Below are 22,108 nucleotides of genomic sequence, written 5' to 3'. Positions count from 1 at the left end.
ACTTCATTTTCAGTTGTAATCTGTTTTGTCAAACCTTGCTGGACTCTTAGCACTTACTGTGCTTTAAAAAACAGAGAATATTTTATTACCCTAATTATAATCCACAGCATGTCACTGCATTGTTGCTGGATAATGGTGAAGAAGCAATCGTGAAGAAGCATATGCATCTCTCCTGAAGGACTGCTTGTTCGTAATAGCACCTGGGACTTGCACCATTGACTGCATTCTTGATTCTCTATCTGTTACACTGATTTTACAGTGCTGTAGTTGCACCAATTTTGGTGAAGTTACCTTAGTGTAAGAGGGTGGAAACTCAGGTTTCCAGGCAGCCTAGTTAGTGTCTAAACACACTGCTCGCTGGGAGCATTGTAAAGCTGCTGGAATGTTTCACCTCCCCCTGAGTTTCTGGCCCCTCTGGTGTGTCCTGCCTGTGTGGTATGTCTCATTGCAACTATTCATAGGGTTTTTTGAACTCGCCACCCAGCTCAAACAACTCAAGGACTTTATCCTGTATGAAGAATCAGGTGTGTGTTGCTTGAGGTGGGGGATACAGCCTGGGCCATGCTTGCACTTGCTGACATGGCCATGAGTGCTTGCCTACACACTTGCTGCCAGACCTCCTGAATGCCTGATGGATGAATACTTCTATAGCAGGAACCCCTTCTTTTGTATGGCAGTGGTCAGAGGTAAGGAACTGTGCTTTTCAATAGGATTTTTTAATTTATTTATTTGTAGTTATTCTGTTATATTGAACTTTTTCTTTCCTCCTTCCCTTGTTCTCATCCAACAGAAGATCACCCCTCCAGACCCCTCTGTTTCACCTAGACTGTTCCTCCTGGCTGCACTCTTCCATTTCCTGCAGAAGGGTTCATAAAGGATGTTGGACACTGAGAGGTAAGGAGAACCAAAAAATGGTGAGCAATTTTTGACAGATAGGCAGCTTTGCTGAGCTGTAGATAAGAAGCAGACAGAAGTAGTCTTTTTGAGGTTATATTAGTTGAGGCCTGTCATGTTCTTATTTTCAGACCTCAGAATTTTAAGGAATATTACTGAACTGTCAGTGGTATGAACCACTCCCAGTGAAATAATTAGGAACTAGGGGAATAATAGAATATGTGTGTGTATATGCACAGGCAGGTGAACAAACCACTAAAACTGTGTTGTTTTGTTTTTCAGGCAAATTCCTGAAAAGGAAGAACAACTTAAAGACTACCAGAAAGTTAAATTTTAATTAGAATACTTTATTAAAGTTGTATTTTTCACCAGGACTTTTGTGTCATTCTTTACTGTACTGGAGACTGGCATCAACTGGACACAGGGAAGCCACAAAGAGATTTAACTATTTGCAGAACTGACAGAAGTTTGGGGAGACTGGCAAAACTGAGTTAGCTGAATGCTTTTTGTTAATGCTCCTGAACAGGGACATATGCAATGACCGAACACAGCTGTAACTAGCTGAGGATACCTTTTGGAGTTTGTACATGACCAATTTTGCAGCTTATAGATCCTCTGCCCTGAGCTCTGAAATTATCACAGAGGACTGGGAGTGTCTGTGTGAAGAGGAACATTCTGGGATTGTACTGAGGACAGGTGTTTAGGAGACAGAAAAACTGTCAAATCAGATATTGCATGTTTTACTACAACTACCATTGAAACTATGCTGAATATTAATATAAAAATGCTCACATTTGATAAAGATCAAATTAAAACTACTGTGTATGGCCTTGTAATTCACAAATTTAATACTACTGAATATAGAACCACATCACTAGAGAAAAGCATTTCTCTCTGGACATTGTGCCAGCACGGTCTTAACACTGTCCCAAGTGATGACAGACATAGAGAAGGTAAGAAATTTCCTTGGAGCAGGGAGTCTAAGTATTGTAACAGATCCCTCTGGCATTGGACAATAATTTCAGTACTAATTTTGTCTGTAAATGCACAATGTTTCTCAGCTTCCAAATGAGGATGGTTATGTCAACCTTCCCAAGGTAGCACTGCTTTAAAGAAAGATCTGGACCAAAACTAGGCACAATAGAATTATAACTCGGGTTGAAGAAAAAGGGTAATTAGGTCTGACTTTCATAGCAGGCCTTTAACTGTGGAACCAGCTGAGTCAACTTCAAGTTGTGCACCACTTCCCACAAGAGAAGTTTGGTTCCATTACTTCAGATAGATTAAGGCCGAACATGTTGAACAAGAGTACTGTTGAGCACTAGTTTTCATATACTGAAGCACTTAAATGAGCTTCCAGTAAAGCAAGTAGCTGTAAGCAAAAGGTAAGATCCTTTCTCTCAAACTCAGTGTAAACCTTTGTCGTGGTTTCAGCCCAGCCGGTAACAAAGGACCACGCGGCCGCTCGCTCACTCCTCCCGCCCCCCTCCGGTGGGATGGGGGGAAGACGGAGGAGAGGAAAAAAAAACCAAACCTGGAACCTCGAGGGTTGAGATAAAGGCAGTTTACTGGAACAACACAAAGAAATTGCAACAACAACAACGGTACTAATGAAAAAGTATACAAAAAGAGTGATGCACAGTGCAACTGCTCACCACCCGGGACCCGACGCTCTGCCACTTCCCCCACCGAAAAGAAGAGCCCACCCCCCGGCCCGCTCCCCCTTTATATACTGAGCATGATGTCACATGGTATGGAATAGCTCCTTGGCCAGTTCAGGTCAGCTGCCCCGGCTATGCCCCCCACCTCCCAGGTTCCTGTAAAAATTAACTCTATCCCAGCTGAACCCAGGACATTATCCACCCCTTATTCTATACCATCTACATCATGCCCAGATCTTACATTTTCCAATCGACCACTACCACTTCCTTGTCTTATATATATAAGTATATGGACTTGCGTCCGTCCCCGTCGTCCCCCCGCACACACACACACACGCGAATGGTATTCCTTTAGCGTATGGACTATTCCTCTAATGTGTCCATTGATTTTATTTAGTCCATGACTTTGGGGCTCCATCTGTTGTAACAGTTCTTCAGGATAAGAGAGATGGTGTGAGATGTTGGGTTGTTGTATGCTGCCTCTGGAATTTGTGGCTAGTACATTTGGTGCAACTCACGCCCTTGTTCTGCAGGTCGAGGATGTTGATCTTGAGGAAATTGCTGGGTGTCAGTTCAAGTTCTGTCGCTGTTGTACTTGGCTTAGTTTCAAAGTCCATCCCGCAGTCATTTGGGTAATTCTTACAGTAATACCCTTGATATGGCATATAGACACTATAGATACAATGACATGCATTGGCAGGGTATTTAGCAGTTAGGTATCATACAGCCCAATTCACTGGCTATTCTCTCCCAAAATCAAATCTCCCTGAGGTACACATCGAACTTCCCCATCCTTCTGCATCACCCACCAGGTGTACCCAGGTCCCTGAGCAAAAACAACCCCTTGAATGGGTTTGCCTCTGCTTGAGGGAGGACTAACCCAGACTGTCTTTCCTAACATACTCCTCATGCGCACTACAGGGACTTTATCGCCTTCTACAGTATGTGGAAGTCTTGGTTGGGCGGGGCCAGCCCGATTGGCGGATCCTCTAGTATTAACTAACCAGGTGGCTTTTGTTAAATGTGTATCCCAATGTTTGAAAGTCCCACCCCCCATCGCTCTCAATGTAGTTTTCAGCAGTCCGTTGTATCGTTCGATTTTTCCGGAGGCTGGTGCGTGATAAGGGATGTGATATACCCACTCAATGCCGTGTTCTTTGGCCCAGGTATCTACGAGGTTGTTTCGGAAGTGAGTCCCGTTGTCTGACTCGATTCTTTCTGGGGTGCCGTGTTGCCATAAAATTTTCTCTTCAAGGCCCAGAATAGTGTTCTGGGCAGTGGCATGGGACACAGGGTATGTTTCCAGCCATCCAGTGGTTGCTTCCACCATTGTAAGCACATGGCACTTGCCTTGGCGTGTTCGTGGGAGTGTGATATAGTCAATCTGCCAGGCCTCCCACTGTTTATATTTCAGCCATCGCCCCCCATGCGACAGGGGTTTTTGCCGCTTGGCTTGCTTAATTGCGGCACATGTTTCACATTCGTGGATGACCTGTGCGATAGTGTCCATGGTCAAGTCCACCCCTCGATCTCGAGCCCATCTATATGTTGCATCTCTCTCCTGATGGCCTGAGGTATCGTGGGCCCACCGAGCCATAAATAGCTCACCCCTACGTTGCCAGTCCAGGTCTACCTGAGACACTTCAATCTTGGCGGCCTGATCTGCCTGCTGATTGTTTTGATGTTCTTCAGTGGCCCGACTCTTGGGTACATGAGCATCTACATGACGTACTTTTACCACTAGCTTCTCTATCCGAACAGCGATATCTTGCCACAGTGCGGCAGCCCAAATGGGTTTACCTCTGCGTTGCCAGTTGCCCTTCTTCCATTGCTGTAGCCACCCCCATAGGGCATTTGCCACCATCCATGAGTCAGTATAGAGATAGAGCACTGGCCACTTTTCTCTTTCAGCAATATCTAATGCTAGCTGGATGGCTTTCACCTCCGCAAACTGACTCGATTCACCTTCTCCTTCAGCAGTTTCTGCAACTAGTCGTGTAGGACTCCATACAGCAGCCTTCCACCTCCGATGTTTTCCCACGATGCGACAGGACTCATCAGTGAACAGGGCATATTGCCTCTCATTTTCTGGCAGTTTATTATACAGCGGGGCCTCTTCAGCCCGTGTCACCTCCTCCTCTGGCAACATTCCAAAGTCTTTGTCTTCTGGCCAGTCCGTGATCACTTCTAAAATTCCTGGGCGACTGGGGTTTCCTATGCGAGCTCGTTGTGTGATCAGTGCAATCCACTTACTCCACGTGGCATCAGTCGCGTGATGTGTAGAGGAAACTTTCCCTTTGAACATCCAGCCCAGCACTGGCAGTCGGGGTGCTAAGAAGAGCTGTGTTTCAGTACCAACCACTTCTGAAGCGGCTCGAACTCCTTCATATGCTGCCAATATCTCTTTTTCAGTTGGAGTATAGCGAGCCTCGGATCCTCGATATCCCCGACTCCAAAACCCCAGGGGTCGGCCTCGGGTCTCTCCAGGTGCTTTCTGCCAAAGGCTCCAGGTAGGGCCATTCTCCCCAGCTGCAGTGTAGAGCACATTTTTAACATCTGGTCCTGTCCGGACTGGCCCAAGAGCTACTGCATGAACAATCTCCCGCTTAATTTGTTCAAAGGCTTGTCGTTGCTCAGGCCCCCATTTAAAATCGTTCTTCTTCCGGGTAACTTGGTAGAGAGGACTTACAATTTGACTGTAATTTGGAATATGCATTCTCCAAAAGCCCACAACACCTAAGAAAGCCTGTGTTTCCTTTTTATTAGTCGGTGAGGACATAGCTGCTATTTTGTTGATCACGTCCGCAGGGATCTGACGACGCCCGTCTTGCCATTTTACTCCTAAGAACTGGATTTCCTGCGCAGGTCCCTTGACCTTACTTTCTTTTATGGCAAAGCCAGCCTTCAAAAGGATTTGGATTATTTTCTTCCCTTTCTCAAAAACTTTTTCTGCCGTGCTGCCCCATATGATGATGTCATCAATATATTGCAGGTGTTCTGGAGTTTCACCTTTTTCTAGTGCAGTCTGGATCAGTCCATGGCAAATAGTGGGGCTGTGTTTCCACCCCTGGGGCAGTCGATTCCAGGTGTACTGGACACCCCTCCAAGTGAAAGCAAACTGTGGCCTGCACTCCGCTGCCAAAGGAATGGAGAAAAATGCATTAGCAATGTCAATGGTGGCATACCACTTAGCTGTCTTTGATTCCAGTTCATATTGAAGCTCTAACATATCTGGCACAGCAGCGCTCAGCGGTGGCGTGACTTCATTCAGCCCACGATAATCTACTGTTAGTCTCCAATCCCCATTAGATTTCCGCACGGGCCATATGGGACTATTAAAGGGTGAGTGAGTCTTGCTGATCACTCCTTGGCTCTCCAACTGGCAAATCAGCTTATGGATGGGGATCAGGGAGTCTCGGTTGGTGCGATATTGCCGCCGGTGCACCGTCGTGGTAGCAATTGGCACCTGTTGTTCTTCAACCTTCAGCAACCCCACAACCGAAGGGTCCTGGGAGAGACCAGGCAGGGTAGACAGCTGTTCAATCTCCTCCGTCTCCAATGCAGCTATACCAAAGGCCCAACGGTACCCTTTTGGGTCCTTGAAATACCCCCTTCTGAGATAATCTATACCAAGGATGCACGGGGCCTCTGGGCCAGTTGCAATGGGGTGTTTATGCCACTCATTCCCGGTTAGACTCATTTCGGCTTCCAATACGGTTAGCTCTTGGGATCCCCCTGTCACACCAGAGATACAGATGGGTTCTGCCCCTTTATAACTTGATGGCATTAGGGTACATTGTGCACCAGTGTCTACTAGAGCCTTATATTCCTGTGGGTCTGACGTGCCAGGCCATCGAATCCACACTGTCCAGTAGACTCGGTTGTCCCTCTCCTCCACCTGGCTGGAGGCAGGGCCCCTCTAATCCTGGTTAGAATATCTGTTACCCACTTTTTGCACATGTGAATCAGAAGTCCCTTCAAGAGGATCAGAAATGAGATCGGCCCATCTACTGCGCCCGGGGGACTGCTCACGGGAAACTGGAGCAGCAGTTTTCCAAGAAGAATCTTCTTTTCTGGTTGCTTTTTCTCGCAACTCCCGTACCCGTGAATCCAAGACTGAGGTAGGTTTTCCATCCCACTTCCTCATGTCCTCTCCATGGTCACGCAGGTAAAACCACAGGTTAGCCCGTCGTGTGTACTTTCTCTCTCCTCTCTCTTGGGCAGAGGAACGCTTACTCCCAATAACTGCAATGCGGGCCTGTACAGGTGAGGAGGAGGACATATCTACTTTGAATTGCTGGAACTCTCGGGACAATTCCTCTACAGCTGAGACACAGGCCCGTAGGGAGGAAGAGAGACTTCCTTCATATTGCCGGAGTTGGACAGCCAATTCATCCACCGTTTGTCCATAGCCTTCTTTCCAGGACATTACTGCCAATGAGTTGGCATAGGTTGGTGGTGCACTTCGTAGAAACTTCCGCCACATCGGTTGTGTGCATTGGACTTCATCTGGATCTGTGGGTGACTGCGCATTTTCTGGATCATTATAAATCACCTCCAGCACGGCTAATTCCCTCAGGTACTGGATACCTCTCTCCATGGTGGTCCACTTGCCTTGGTGACATGTAACTTCATCCCTGAAAGGGTATCTTTCCTTTACACCTAACAGAAGTCGCCTCCAGAGGCTGAGGACTTGTGTTTTTCTCCCAATCGCCTTGTCGATACCCCCTTCTCTAGACAGAGATCTCAACTGCTTGGCTTCCTTACCCTCTAATTCCACACTACTAGCCCCATTATCCCAGCATCGGAGCAGCCAGGTAACAATGTGCTCACCTGGGTGGCGGCTAAAATCTTTTCGCATGTCACGCAACTCACTCAGGGATAGAGATCGGGTAATTATTTCAGGTTCTGCCTCTTCCTCCTGTTCTCGCGATGACCCTGGTTTATCTTCATCTCTCACTGAGCGAACTGATTTCTTTGTGTGTTTCTTTTTCTGTACAGGGGCGACTGATACTGGCACAGGTTGGTTCTCTGGTTTAGTGGCAGTATCTGTCACCGGGGTAGGGGCAGCCATGCTACCTGTTGTCGTGGTAGGGGCGGCCACGGTGCATGTTGTCGGGGTTGGGGCGGCCACAGTGCATGTTGTCGGGGTTGGGGCAGCCACGGTGCATGTTGTCTTGTTTTCCATCTTTTCCCCCTTTTCCCCCTGGGGGTGCTGCATAGTATCAAGCAGGGTTTGGTAGATACCGGCCAGGGCCCAGCACAGTGTAGTGAGTTGTGTGTCTCTGGGATAGCCACAGCATTTTCCTTTCAAAAATTCTATCACTTCATGAGGGTTCTGCAGTTGTTCGGGAGTGAACTTCCAAGTCACTGGAGGTGAGAAGTTCTCTAGATACCTGCCCACATCCTCCCACACGCCGTGCCACCCATGAATATCCAGCTTTGGGACAGATCTCTGGGTGGTACTCTTAAAGAGCCTCTTTGTAGCCCTAGACAAGACCTGAAACATAGTCAGGAGGCATAGCACTAACAGCACACAGGCTTGCGCATCCCAAGGATATTCAAAATTCTCGAAAACTGTTGTAATTAGTTGGAAAGAGAAAAGGGAGGGGAATGGATGGGGGGAAGTATCCCCCCCTGACTTCCCCATGGGTTGGGTGTAATTACCAATAAAATCCGACAGAAGGTGCCCAAAGTCTGGAAATGATATCACTGCCTCATACAGATAACAGCTTAACCTCATGACCAGTGATGTAATCATTTCACAAGTCGACATTGCCCAGTACAGCAAAATGATAATCCCAATCACTCTCCCAGAGATGAGATACGCAACTACAGGCAATACATAAAGCATATAAGAACTTACAAAACGCCACCATGTAAACAGCTGAATCAACATTGTGACTAACATCTATTTATCTAGTATAAGAAATGCGTATGACAAATTTGTTTCAACACGCTCTGGCCAGATCTGTCGTTATCTCAACCCTTCGTGCCCCACGTTGGGCGCCAAAAAGGACTGTCGTGGTTTCAGCCCAGCCGGTAACAAAGGACCACGCGGCCGCTCGCTCACTCCTCCCGCCCCCCTCCGGTGGGATGGGGGGAAGACGGAGGAGAGGAAAAAAAAACCAAACCTGGAACCTCGAGGGTTGAGATAAAGGCAGTTTACTGGAACAACACAAAGAAATTGCAACAACAACAACGGTACTAATGAAAAAGTATACAAAAAGAGTGATGCACAGTGCAACTGCTCACCACCCGGGACCCGACGCTCTGCCACTTCCCCCACCGAAAAGAAGAGCCCACCCCCCGGCCCGCTCCCCCTTTATATACTGAGCATGATGTCACATGGTATGGAATAGCTCCTTGGCCAGTTCAGGTCAGCTGCCCCGGCTATGCCCCCCACCTCCCAGGTTCCTGTAAAAATTAACTCTATCCCAGCTGAACCCAGGACAACCTTTCTATATGGTCTAAGTTTAATGAAGGTACTAATGAAATGTTCATCCTGCTCTGTTGTCTTTATTCCTCCTGACTATCCTGATCAGATGTACTGGATCTGCAATTTAGCAAGTCTGTTAAGTGCTGTAAAGGGTCCAGCTAATATACAAAGCAAACAATGAATATGTATTTTCTTCCAACAGACAAGCACTAGGGAGATTTTAAAGAACACTCCTACTTAGTACTCTTGTGGTACTGCAAATATATTTTGAAGTGACTATAAAAAGTAGGCAAGGTTTTTTGAACCTAACTGAAAATACTAAAACTCCGTAATGTCAACAGGAAATCCTGGCTTTGTAAGTGGTGCTACTTACAACCCACCAGGAGTATATATCCCTTCCTTTCATAAAAAAGAAGTTGGATCAGCTGGACAACGGATACAGCTAGCTCCTCTTGCTGCACCCGTATCAGGTAAGAAACATCCTTTTACCATACATATCTGAGACAAAGAGAAATGTTCATTTCCCATGCTTCCTAAAAGACTTATTAGCCCTTAGTAAGGTTTTCCTCAAGTTTTATAAATAAAATTCTTGAGCATAAATTGTTCTTAACATAAGTGAAATGAATGTAGGTGTCCAGAGGCAGTCCTGATAGCTAGAGAAACTATTGCTACTATTATTTGTTAGGTAAAAGAGAAAATAAAGGTGCAAACCTTTTGTAATTCTAGGAGGTTTGGACCATTTGCTAAACTACTGTTCATTAGTGGTGAAGGGCTAAGCAGAATTGTAAAAATACGTAACCCCACAACTCTACAGTACATGGTCATGTAGACTGGACACAAAAATCCATGATTTATGTAGCTAGAAGGAACTGATACAGTCACCAACTAGTAAGTATGCAAAATAGAAAAATTCAAGTTTTAAAAAAAGTCTTATATTTGAGTGGATTTGGAAGAATTTTCTTGACAGTGACTTTTGTGTAGCTTGGGGCTGTCTTGTGTGGGTCTTTAATCAGTTTAATGTCACTTAATGCAATTGAATGATGCTGATCCATGCTTACAGTGGCCTCAATTTCAAAAAAGGCAAAGACCGTCATCAAGCAACTTAGTAAATACACAAATAATGTTACAGATATGGTATAAGCAGTAATTCAAAATTATTTTCTCTTATTTACCAGCCCTGTGGTTTCTGCAGTGGTTGTTTCACTGTGTCTTCATCTTACTGTGTCAGCTGTGTAAGTCTGTGGATACTGAGATGATACTAGTCTGGTACCCATGAGTGCTTTGTGAAGTGAAACTTTCAATGTTGCTACACTGTAGAAAGTAAAAGCCGAATGAGAATACAACCAACCAGGTCTTAATAGCTATGATACAGTAAAGATATAGCTGTACATTATATTAACAAACACATTAAAAGACTGTTCCATTCATCAGTTAAAAACAATGTGAACTCTGTTCTGAATGGTTACCTTGGATCCTCTACGGTATGGATGACATTCTGAGCACCTTCTTCATTGGTATGTTTCCAATTCAGAGAAGATGAACAGAAGTACTCAGGGTGCAGGAGAAACTGGTCTGTACATGAAGATTTAGAGCTGTCATCCAAACCCAACAGCATGCTTCTCTAGTTACTTCAGAGGAAATAGTAGGGCCCTAAACTAGTTGTGAACTGTTTAACTAAAAGGCCTATGGCAGACCAATCTGATATGGTCCTGCTTAATGATGTTGTCTTTTTGCTGACTTGCTCTTTTGAGTTACCTGTTCCCCTTAGGAACTTGCAAGTGACTTCTGAGGAGAGGGAGGGAAGGAAAGATATGGCACGCATATATAAAATACGCTTAAGTGTACGCATAGTCTGAGTTGATCATAAGCCCACCAGGGAAGGCTGGAGCTGCACTTCATTATCTTATCAACTCACTGCTGAAACGCAACAGCGAGAGTTTTGATTTGTCACAGTGCATGGATCAAGAAGTTCACAGGAGGACAAAATCTGCAGCTATCTCTAGACTGCTGTGAATAGTGAGAATGAAAAGGAATTACGTATGGTGATCCAAAGGGAAATAAATTCACTGTTAATCTGTAATTAGAAATGGAAAATGTGTAGTGAAAGTCTGAAAGGCTGGCAGATGGAGGTCAATTAAGAGACTCTTCCATGTCCTGTAGAAGAGCAAGAATCCTATTGCTTAAATCCCTCATATTTAACCTAAACTCTGCAGACTTGCATGGGAAGAGAGATAAGGATGAAGCAAATGGCAGGTTTTATCTCCTATCTGTCAATATTTTAAATTAACATTTTTGGTGACCCTTTGCTTTGTATTATCCAAACTGAAATAAGTTATGCTCTTAATTGTTTTTGCTCTCTTCATTTGTTAATGCCATAATTTAAATAATTTAATGTAGTATAAAAGATCAGTTTCTCTGAGGAAAATGCCAAGACCTGAGAAAAGTGACCTTCATTGCCAAGAGAGGGTAGGCTGGAATGGTACTTGCTGGTAAAAGATAGGGAATGTCAGCCTACAATAAAAAGGAACAGTATTAGTTTTCAAAGAGGTGGAGATCTGACCCCCAGTTTCAGTTCCTTGAGATTCCTCCCTTTTTAAATGTCTTGATTCTCACCTGTTCCTTAACAGGTTCAACCCACTGTTGAAAAATACCACCAAAAATTTGAAAAATACCACCAAAAATAGGTGGTTTTCCATAAGAAACAGAATGATACATAGCCACACACACAGAAAAAATTATTTTATCCATAACATCTTAAATTAAAAAAAAAAAGATATCAGTAATACCTATAAAAAGAAGACTAAACTACGGAAGTAGGAATGGAAGGGGCAGGATATACTTTAGGAATGCTAAGGAATCAATGGTAAGGTATAGCAGAAGTCTGGATAAGAGAGGTCCCAAATGACTGACTTTAAAGATTGGGAAAATGGCTGAATTGGTGATGAACATGAAGAAAACCATGAGCTGTCAGCCCCTGCAGCAAGACAATTACTTTAATCACATGAAGCTTGAGGAAATAGTTACTATCATCTGAAATGCAGAAAGGGTGAATCTGAGTAGGAAGGCCAGGAAGACAGTAGTGCACTACACCCAGTGCCTGAGACCAGGTGAATGCCAATATTAAGGGATAAAAAAAACCTGCGGACTTGGAACAGATCTTATGAAGTCAATAGAGAAACATGAAATGGAGATGAAGAGGACTCGCCACCAGGTACACCAGGAGTTCTCAGCTAAGCAGGAGGGGAATAAAAGGCATAAAGTCTCAAAAGGAACAAGAGGATCTCCAGAAGCTGTCCTTCAGTCTAGGCTGTTTGGGTCTTAATAAGTTTATCAATGTTATAATTACATGCTTTTTAAAATATTTGAGATAGAGGAAAGAACACTTCCATTCTGTAGCAGTTTTGTAATAGGAGATAGACTTGTAGACATACACATCAGTTTTTCTGAATTTCAGCCTCAATGTTTTCTCAAGGGATTGCTGCAAAACAAGTACCCAGTAGATGAGAATTACTAATAAGATATACAAGCTATAGGAAACATTAACTTTATCTGGAAACAAGCATGGACAGCATATCAGAGACCAAAGCATCCTGCTGTGTTAGCATCCTTGAGTACCACAAGTCACCTTTAAGCTCTCATTCTTTTATCTGTAAAGGAGTAAAATACCTTTTGAGACATAACTAATTATGAGTTCTTGTTCCTTTCAGATTATTCCTGGAAAACCAAAGCTCCTTGTGCTCAGTTACCAGGTCCTACTTTCAACTCAGCAGCAAAAAACATGAGTATTTTAACTCGCCCACCAACAATTCAACCAGTACATGGAAGAACAGACTGGGTGGCCAAATATGGAGGAAACAGATAGAAAACACCATCCTTTATAGATACTATGTGAGCTGTGTTCAATTCTCCTGCCCTGGAAACCTGAAATGCCTATTTGCTCTAACTTTTCCTAAGACTATGCAATAGTAAAGAAGAAAAGAAGACCTTGTGTTCTATTACTTGTATAATACATGTAATACCACATAAAATACTGGCTATAAAGTAGGATTTATTGAAGTATTGAGTAACACATATTGCCAAAACTACTGAGAAGTAGATTTCACTTGACATTTTTCTATAGATGGGTCTCCTAGCCTCATACTCTTAAAACAACAGTTACAGTTGTTTGCCCAATGCAACGTCCACTATTGGCATATGCTTGAAGCACACAAGCAGCTAAAAGCAGGACTAAAGCAGAGCAGCACCAGGCTTTCAGGTTATTAGGCTGGTTCCTTACCAGAAAGATGAGAGTGAAAGCACAGATCAGGCTTTGTGAAGAACACCACGCTCTCCTACAAGGATTTCAGAACTCACTTCTACCTAAGAGTTACCTCAGGTCTGTAATGTGCATATATTTATAATAGCAATGAGAACTTAACTCCTGGTAGTAGGATATAAGCAATCTACTGATAAAGACTACACAAGGAAGGTCTAAAGACTTGGCCCATATATGGCTATAGAATGATAAAGCAATATTGGAAAATACCTAAACAAGTACTGAATGCTAGACCTACCTCACCAAGCTGTAGAGAGCCTAAAAATTAGATTCTACTGTTATAATTAACTTATATCTGTCCTGTCAAGGGAATGTCACAGTGACATTTTAAGGAGCCTGAATTACTGCAGTCTTGTCAGTCATTTTAAGGGTGAATTAGCCAGAAAGGCATAAATTATCAGTAAACTCCTGGTTTTACATACCTTTATTGGGTGATCAAACTTAAGTACAGAAGTTGAATAAGCTACATGAGGGAGGATATTGGGCTGTTCCTCAAAGACATTGCTTTCTGGTTTAGATCTTAAAGGCCAACTTACCTGAAAACACACACAAACTTTAATACCTCACTGTCTGTATGCTCATTCAGTACTTTCCCTGGCTTTTATGCCAAGTTTTATAGTAATATTCCGCAAATGACCTTGCAATGTACAATAAATTGGTTTTAGGATGTTGAGCTAGGCTACTTCTACATTTAGAATAGATGCTTTAGACTTAGTAGTTACATTAAACCTGCCATTTTAAAGTACAAAATTAGTATGTTCTTTAAAGATGCAAAGCTGTTAATGATTACTTTAAGCATTGTAAAAAAGAAAGAAATGTATTTGTATGGCTTTTATAACTGCATATAAAAATTTAAATTCCTGTTGTTTGACCTAATGTGCTGTAATATATGGGTTATGTCAACTTACTGGAAATCAATTTAATCTACAACCGTGGTACCAAAAAGTCAATTATTCTGTTATGAAAATTGCACCCAAAGAAAACACCATTTTAGTACTGGAAGAGCTATACAGGGATAGGGATATCTTGTTAGTAATGCACTAGAGAGTTTAATTCAATTGCCATTGGTCTAGGCTTCAGTATTTGTCATTCCCTTAGTACTAACACATGTACCTATGCTATTTAAATGCATCTTAATTTATCCGGAGAATATATCTGTAACTGGCTATGGCAATGAAGGACAACCTCAGACTTTCTATAACAGGCATAAATGCACTGGTTTTCTAATTTAAAAAAATGAGAAATGAATCATTCATCTGTAGTACAAGATGCCAGTGACTGACTTAGTTAAAAATCACAGTCTGGTCAAGAAATTAACTAATAATGTGTCCATAGCTCACACGTCCGTAAGTCACCTAGAGCAGAAAAATAAATAGGTACTATTTATGGCACTAAATAGGGCTAGAAGAAACATGCTGTCCTTACCACATGCTAATGAACATTGAAATGGCTTTAACATAACTGTAACAGCCTTTACTTGTCCATTATCAAAGCATGACAAGTGTTAAGATATTCTTGCAAACAGCAAGAAAAAAAAGTAATAAGAGACTAATAGGCTTTGTACAGTCATTTCATTGATACACATTGAACTGTTAGTACAGAAATGCCATCTAATGCTTAAGAAATTTAGTAGATGCTAATAAAGTTCCAAGGGGGTAAAAAGTACATAAGGCTAAAGCTTTTCTCTCTGCCTTTTGTCTGGATTACTGTTGTTTCTCCTGAACATGAGAAGTAGTATCAGGAGTTCTACCAGCAGTTCTCAATTCAAGCTACTGCTTTCCAAAGCTCATGAAACAGCAGCAAGGCTTAACACTTTGGTCTAAGAGTTTAAAAGCTTATCAGTCCAATTCCCTTTGCTTTCTATTGTCTTTATTCAATTAAAGGACAACTGCAGCCCAAATTTGCTGATTTGAGACCAGCATTATACAATTAGAAAACTGCTGGATCATGGCTGTTCTCAGTTTATTGCAAGAGATGCATTTATGTTTGCAGCTTACTTCCACAGAAGATAACTGCTTCAAAAGCAATGCGAAGAGGTAAATAACCCATATGGTAGTTTAAAGAGAAGTGTCTTAAATGCCAATGTCTGGCTTATTAACCTTTTCAAGCTAGAGCAAAGGCATTCAGACACCTGTCTGCCAACACTGGGTCCACAGCCTGGGATTCAACACTTAAAAGGACCATCTGCTGTCCTGCACACCCCTTGTTTCTACAAAGGGAGGTTAAGAGGGAAAAGCAAATATGGGTGAGCACCTGAAGCTGAACTCTGCAGGATGATGAATAAGGGATCTAGGAAGGTGCCCCAAGTAGAGTTGCCCCTCAAGAGATCTCACTGTCTGTGCTCAAGCCAGCTCTGACTCAACTTGCATGGCCTGGGACCAGGCTGTTGAGACCCTTGCCTTTGCCAGAGCTGTGCTGCAGCTGTGTCCATGCCTGGCCACGTCCCTACTGATCTGGAACCCAACCTGCTTGACTTGGCATCTTGGCTTGACCTCATCCCTGCGACTTGCCTGGCAACCCACTGCACTGCTGGCAGAGCCTGGCTACTGCTATCAGACTAGCCCTGTGCCTCCTGCTCAGGCAAAGCGAGGTCACTGCCCTGCCTGGTTTGCTGCAACAAGGAAGGAGGGAAGGAAGAAAGATCACAAAATGTCATCCTCCTGCTAAGGTACTAGCCTGCTATTTAGAGAACTCTGAGCAACTGCAGAGTCTCACCAATCCAGTGGATCAACCCCACTGCTTCCATCTCTCCCAGTACCAGTCACCAAAGAAGAAAGGTTGAGGAAATCAAAGCTCAGGACCTGTGCAGAAAGGGACATAAGTTAAATGAGACCAGAAAAGGGATACATTACCATCAATGCATAGCTCCCAGGATTATTTCTGCACAGCAGGTTTATATTTAGAATGATTTCAGGCATCAAGGGATTCAACTGAGGACAAAGACTGATCAACTGAGCCCTTTGGTCTTTAAACTTTCATAGAGCATTTTTCAAATCTAAAAATAGAAGATTCCTCTCAGGAAAAAAAAAAACAACCCCCCAAAAAAACAACACGAAACTTACTAATATAACACTTGTCTGAATATGTGGTCTGTAAGCTTTTTTCTTTACACCTCTCCCTAGTTCATGGGATTTTTACATTTACAATTCACTAGATTCACGGAATGGAATAGTGATTATTTATACAATTCGTGTTTGCAAATATATCCAGACACCCTGCGGGAAAGACACCAAACTGTATCAATCCAGATGAACGATTAAAGAAAAAATATTTGTGTCAAACACGAAAGTTTGTAATAATAATTTGTTGGTTTATTTAGAATAGCATTTTAATTCTCATGAAATGCAAGAGCTATGCCTACAATTCAGCATTATCTAATAAATCATATTTTTGATTTATGAATAATAATCTGTAAAAGTGAAATGAATGACAATTAGCTGGGCACTTTTGTTTACAAGTAATTGCAAGTAACATGTTTGCATTCGTTGCATTACAGCAGAACCTTGACAGTCTGCTCTGTCATTGTGTTTTGTGGGACCAGGTTCTAACAGACAGTGCTGGGAGAACAAAGTCCCTGATTGACAAACATGACTGGATAAACTGGCAAGGAAAGAGAGAAGTAACTAATAAGCACATTTGTTATATTAATGACTAGTGACAAATTGGCAATTCCTGTCCCCTTGTTTTAGAGGTATAGATGATTTTAGAATGATAATTCCAGACGTACATTTAAGCTTCAATCCTGCAACTGTGTATGCAAGTGCCAAGAAGTCTTTGCCTACAGGAAGCTGCAGGACCAGAAGCTCAACTAATGCTATACTCATATTTTCTTGCTTCACAGTGCAGGAAATGTTAAGACAAATACCATTTTGGAAGACATAACAAGGGCTCTCGATGTCAGTCCTTTAAAAACACAACCCACGTGCATTAGGATATGAAAAATACAATGCATAGACAGCAGTGCCTTTTCCACTTTCGTGTAGCACATTTAGGCAGTTGCATTTTCAGGCTTCTCAATCACAAATCTTCAAGTGACTTGATGCAGACTTATGGCTTAATAGGCTTTTCCATGATCTGCAATCCAAGCCGTCCAACCATCAGTAAACTGTTGAACAGAATATTTGTTATAAAAAGAAAAAAAATCGGAGACAAAAATCCCATAAAGAATAAGAACATTGACATGATTTCATTTAGCTGAACTCCACCAGAAGATTTCTTTTTTCACAGAACTTACCACGTAACATTTTTAAAACAATATAATCCACAAATAAGTTAAATAAAATGCCTATTCAAAAATACAGACAGGAACAAAAGACAGGTGACTACCTGGCACCAGCAATTATCCCAGGCATTGCTTTCCTGGAGTTGTAAAATCTCATTCCCATAACAGCAGACAAGGTTCCAGACGCCACTGTTGAAAAGAAGCCCAGTCAGAACTATTTGAAACAGAAATCCCAGCGCAACACTGCGACGCTTGGACATTCAGCAGTGCCAACTAAACAGGCCCACCCGCATCTACAGACAGGAACGCCTCCCTCCTCTCTAAAAGGAAGTGTACGCAAACATTTTACCTGTTTTTGTTAAACAGTAGAGCTGTTGAAAGCTTTTGAGCAGCTTTGGTAAGCACGCTCCACTGCTCAGTAGAATTGAGTAGATCTCATCAGGGTTGAGACTACTGTCTAATCACCCACAACCTCTAATCCTCTGCGCACATCACTGACTCTCCCTCAGTTTCTCCTTATTTGCAGAAGAATGATTATTTTCTCAAATACAGATAGGCTCAAAATTGCCAGAAAGCTAGGATGGTGACAAAAAGTTCACTATGTGTGGGAAGCAAATATAATTACAGTTCCCATTTCCCTGTGACGTTCTGAAGTGAATGGAGGGTGGCACTAAATACTACAACCAGAAATGAAACAACCCCACTTGAAAATATGAATTAGCAACACCACTTTCAAGAGGTCCACTGGAAAGCACTACATGCACCACATCAGGATACACGGAAGCTGTCCATCTTTCTGTCATGACGCTGCCTAAACACTCGTGCCGGAGATCCACAGCCACTCCCACAGCATGTCGGAGTGGAAGAAACAGTTCACAAATGAAAGCTTTGCTTCACACGGAGCTGTGTTTTACATTTCATCCCTTACTGACAAGGCAGTTTGGTCCTCTGCAGTATCTACCAGGGGCTTCATAAAACCTTTCAGCACATTACGTGATAAAAGACCTATGGGTTTCAAATAGTCTTAAATCACTGTAATGCTACGGTATCGTAACATTAATAATACTATGACATAGTTACAGAACTAGAAGGAACCTCAGGAGGTCATCTAGGCTAACCTAGTGCCCAAAGGCAAGATCAATTCCTGCCAGATACTGGTTTAACCAGCTATTTAAGTCCTGACGTGATGCAAGTCCCTGAGGTTCCCCTGGTCTCTTCCAGTGCTTTATAATACTTTCCACTGTCATTTTATCCTTCTCCTTCACCTGAAGGGTTAACTGCAAGCTAAACCTATAACTTCTTGTCCCATCTACTGCAAGGAAGCGTAATAGATCATTGCCTCCTTTCTTTTACATACTTCAGACTGTTTCTTCCAAAGCATATGATGCATTGAAACATATACTGCTCTTCTGAGATGCTTGTGCAAACCAAAGCCACATACTGCTTGTCACAGTGCTGTCACTATTGCAAAAATGCTTATTCCACAACAATAGGCTAAAAACGCTGCTTCACAACCAAACATTTTTCACGTATATTTCCTGTGCCTATGTTAGTTTAACACAGTATCTAACCTGGCAGAGGAGACAGATATTTCTCACCAACTCTGGCTTCAAGATGCACAACCTAGCTTGTCAAACCGGGCACTGTGCTCTTACACAAATACCTCCTGGCTGTGGGCAGGAGGTCCTGCCACCGCTTACAACATTTGTACAAAGAAAAAGGGCACAGGTCAGCTGAAACGCGCTAGAAAAAAAGGTTACTACTCCCACTGCCACCAGTAAGGCTTAGTACTTGGGTGCTGAGCAAACTTACCGAGGGAAAGCCACACATTCTTTGGATCTTTGGACTGCTGGTAAGCGCCTAGTCCTGCTAAGCCACCAAAGAGAAGCCCAGCAGCTAGAGAAGGGACGCTGCCTTGGATAAAATGAAAGATAAAGCAGTTAGTAGAAGAACACATATAAAGCTGGTCTGCCAACCAAACAAAAGCACTTGCAAGTTTCCGTTACTAAGAAAACCCCCAAAACCCATCTAAACAGAAGACGCCGCAGAGGAGGTTTTTTTATTAGCAAGGAACTTCGCAGAGCTCAGCCGAGCACCGTTCCCCACGCCTCGGCGGGCTCCCCCGAGGCCGGCCCGGGCAGCGGCGCAGCCCTCCCGCCCGAAGCGCTCGGACACCCGCCGAGCAGGCCGGGGCCGGCCGGGCGGAGCGCAGGAGGGCCGGCCGGCGGGCGGGCAGGACCGGGCTCGCCGCCGGCACCTACCTGCCTTGGCGTAGCCGACGACGCCGCCCGCCGCCACCAGCGCCGCGTAGCCGAAGCCCAGCCAGTCGTACTCCATCTGCGGGCAACGGAGGCCGCGGTCAGCGCCCGGCCTCGCCCGCCGCCCCCCGCTCCGACCTTGGGCCGCCCTCCCCGCGGCGGTACCGCCTCCCCCGGAGGTCCCGCCCGGCGGCGGTGACGGGCAGACGAGGCCCTGCGCGGTCGGCGGCAGCGCGGAGGCTGAGGCGAGGCCTGGACGGGGCCGAGGCCCGGGCTGAGGCGGGCGAGGGAAGCCGTGAGGCAAGCGAGGGAAGCTGAGGCGCATCCCGGTCCTGCGGTGCTTTAATCGCCGGAGATTCATTTGGTCTGTGGCCAATTAATAACACAGAAGGAGAGTCCCCGGTGCCTGGTTCGCGGCAGCAGGCTGAAGCCCCGCAGTGAAGGCGAGGAGGCCCAGCGCTCTCTCCTGCTTTTCTCGGACCCGCTCCCACACCTGCTGGTGTACTTTCCGGCTGCTGCGCACACCTCCGGTGTTGCAGGAACACGCGTCTTCCTAGGGGCAGGGGGGGATTTTTGGAAGTCCTTGGGTGTGCTCACCTGCAAGGGAAACCTGCAAGTTATCCACAGCGGGGAACGGCAGGCCTGCGGCCGTGGGCGTTGTGCGAGGCCGAAACCACAGCTGGTGTCGGCTGGCTCTGGGGAACGCGTGGCCACGGGGTCTCCGTCTGCAGCAGCTCCGCTCGTCGGCCCGCGCTGAGCGCGGACTGCACCAGCCCAGCCGGACCTGCGGACCTGGGAGCCAGCTGGCGTCTCCGCTCTCCTATTAACTGTACTATGGGGTGGGAGACGAGCACCCGACGGCGCCTGCTGGACCTGACGAAATAGCGTGCCTTAGGAAGATAAAAGCTCAGGAAGAAAGTCTCAACTCCCACATCCGACAGATACTTTGAAACCCTGTAGGAGAAAGTTCGGCTTAGTTTGAGACTTGGCAAGCACCAGCCCTGTCAGCTCATACGTCCCATTGCAAGCCCAACTGCTATGCTGCAGAGCACTCCACGTCTTGCACGACTACCTACTTGCATTAATAGACCAGTTAAACCCTGATGATGAGTCCAAGATTTGTCCTACGCTAAGATGATAGCAAGCAAGGGGTGAAGCAATGGTGACATCCCTTCCCTACCACTGACAGAAGGTGCAATGCTAGCTCCTCCAAATGCCCTCTGCTCCCTACCTCACATATGGAGTGACAAAAGAGGAATGCATGCTGCTTCTCCCTTTCATTTTTAATATATTGAACATCTGAGATGCTAGGGAATGGAGGAAAAGCATTGCAGTATCTAGAACGGGCACAGAAGTTTGCAGGGTCATGAAGGTGCTGGTACAGCATGATACAGTATGTAAAAACATCCTTAATGTTAGGACTGCACAAAGGTTGAGGAAAGGGGACTGATAATTTTCATTCATAAGCGTGAATCCTAATCCCAAAGCGATGACAGCCTGTGCAGATGTACTTGTCATGAATTCAGGGCTTTGTCCAGTGGGGTCCTGAGCTCCTCTGAGGATGGCGACTGCATGGCCTCTCTGCGCAGCCTGTTCCTGTCCTTGTTTCACTGTCCTCAGAGTCAAAAGGCAGCGGTGGCACATGTCTTGCCTTACAGTGAGATTTTTGGCTCCTTTTGGGCAAGCTGTATAAAAGTCTTTAGGAGCTCAATAAGCAGAAAGGCATCCAGTGGGTTGTCTAAGCAAGTCAAGCTGACTTCAGTGGAAAGTCTCACTTGCTTGGAAATCCCATTAGAGAGAGCATGTCCTTTGTGTGCCCTGTCCCAGTCAGCGTCTCAGTGAGCGACTGAACAACCGAAAACTTTTCTCCTCTCTTTGTACTCATTCGGAAAGGCAGCTACAAGTAGCACTGGGAGAGTTTGCCTTTTTTTGCCTTGCCCTGATTGTAGAAAATGAGGAGGTACAGATACGGGTTACTCAGAGTGCAAGCTTCCTCCATGGAGTTGCACCACAGTTGCTGAACCCAATCACTGTTGTTACTGTTGTGCACAGGAGTCTAACCCTGCTTAACATCCTTGTTACCAGCCCCCTCCTCCAGTCTTTCACTGCTATTCCAAAGTACCACTAATACTGTTAAGTCTCATTGGTTTAGATGCATTTCTTAAGCTCGGTTGCCAGAAATTGTTCTTTTCTGTCTTCTACAGTGATTAACTGTAATGTTCTTTCTTTAAAAAAAAAAGAAGAAGAGACTGATGAGGCAGGTGTTGCACCCAAAAATCAGTCACAGAGTGAAAACATATTAATTTACTTACAGAAAAA

The 22,108-nt window shown here is 44.4% G+C and overlaps 2 protein-coding genes and 1 long non-coding RNA gene across 14 annotated transcripts in view; 1 reads left to right on the top strand and 2 right to left on the bottom strand.

Moving 5' to 3' along the window:
* The window catches only part of MAK (male germ cell associated kinase), a 35,877-nt gene extending 23,007 nt beyond the window's left edge, over positions 1 to 12,870 (top strand). For 7 of the 12 annotated variants that reach the window (XM_069809075.1, XM_069809073.1, XM_069809076.1 and 4 more), the window contains 2 exons: positions 9,336 to 9,464; positions 12,702 to 12,870. In XM_069809075.1, coding sequence (XP_069665176.1) covers positions 9,336 to 9,464; positions 12,702 to 12,856 — 284 coding nt within the window. In that variant the 3' untranslated portion in view covers positions 12,857 to 12,870. Of the gene's footprint in view, positions 1 to 107; positions 1,269 to 9,335; positions 9,465 to 12,701 lie in introns of those variants that run through there. The other 5 variants (XR_011329141.1, XR_011329143.1, XR_011329142.1 and 2 more) reach the window with 5 other exon arrangements.
* LOC138690318 (uncharacterized) lies at positions 1,221 to 9,336 on the bottom strand. Its single transcript, XR_011329144.1, has 2 exons — positions 9,013 to 9,336; positions 1,221 to 2,311 (listed from the first exon to the last, which is right to left on the bottom strand). It is a non-coding gene; the product is annotated as an uncharacterized lncRNA (long non-coding RNA).
* A 3,728-nt stretch (positions 12,871 to 16,598) lies between the features above and the next one.
* Positions 16,599 to 20,130, bottom strand: LOC104312187 (transmembrane protein 14C). Its single transcript, XM_069809084.1, has 4 exons — positions 19,793 to 20,130; positions 19,344 to 19,445; positions 17,636 to 17,720; positions 16,599 to 17,414 (listed from the first exon to the last, which is right to left on the bottom strand). The coding sequence occupies exons 1-4, from the start codon at positions 20,112 to 20,114 to the stop codon at positions 17,357 to 17,359; spliced, it is 567 nt and encodes a 188-aa protein (XP_069665185.1). The 5' UTR covers positions 20,115 to 20,130; the 3' UTR covers positions 16,599 to 17,356.
* Between the last annotated feature and the right edge of the window lie 1,978 nt (positions 20,131 to 22,108).

This window comes from Haliaeetus albicilla, chromosome 21, assembly GCF_947461875.1.
Source record: "Haliaeetus albicilla chromosome 21, bHalAlb1.1, whole genome shotgun sequence".
In the NCBI taxonomy this organism is placed as follows: Eukaryota; Metazoa; Chordata; class Aves; order Accipitriformes; family Accipitridae; genus Haliaeetus; species Haliaeetus albicilla.
Note: the sequence above shows the minus strand (reverse complement) of the source record. Positions and strands in the feature narration are given on the sequence as shown.

Coding starts and splice junctions, on each gene's coding strand:
- LOC104312187 (XM_069809084.1), bottom strand. CDS start 20,114: ATGCGCCTCAGCTTCCCTCGCTTGCCTCACGGCTTCCCTCGCCCGCCT. Junction 19,446..19,792: donor CGTCGGCTACGCCAAGGCAG/GTAGGTGCCGGC, acceptor ATTTTATCCAAG/GCAGCGTCCCTTCTCTAGCT. Junction 17,415..17,635: donor GGGATAATTGCTGGTGCCAG/GTAGTCACCTGT, acceptor TCTGTTCAACAG/TTTACTGATGGTTGGACGGC.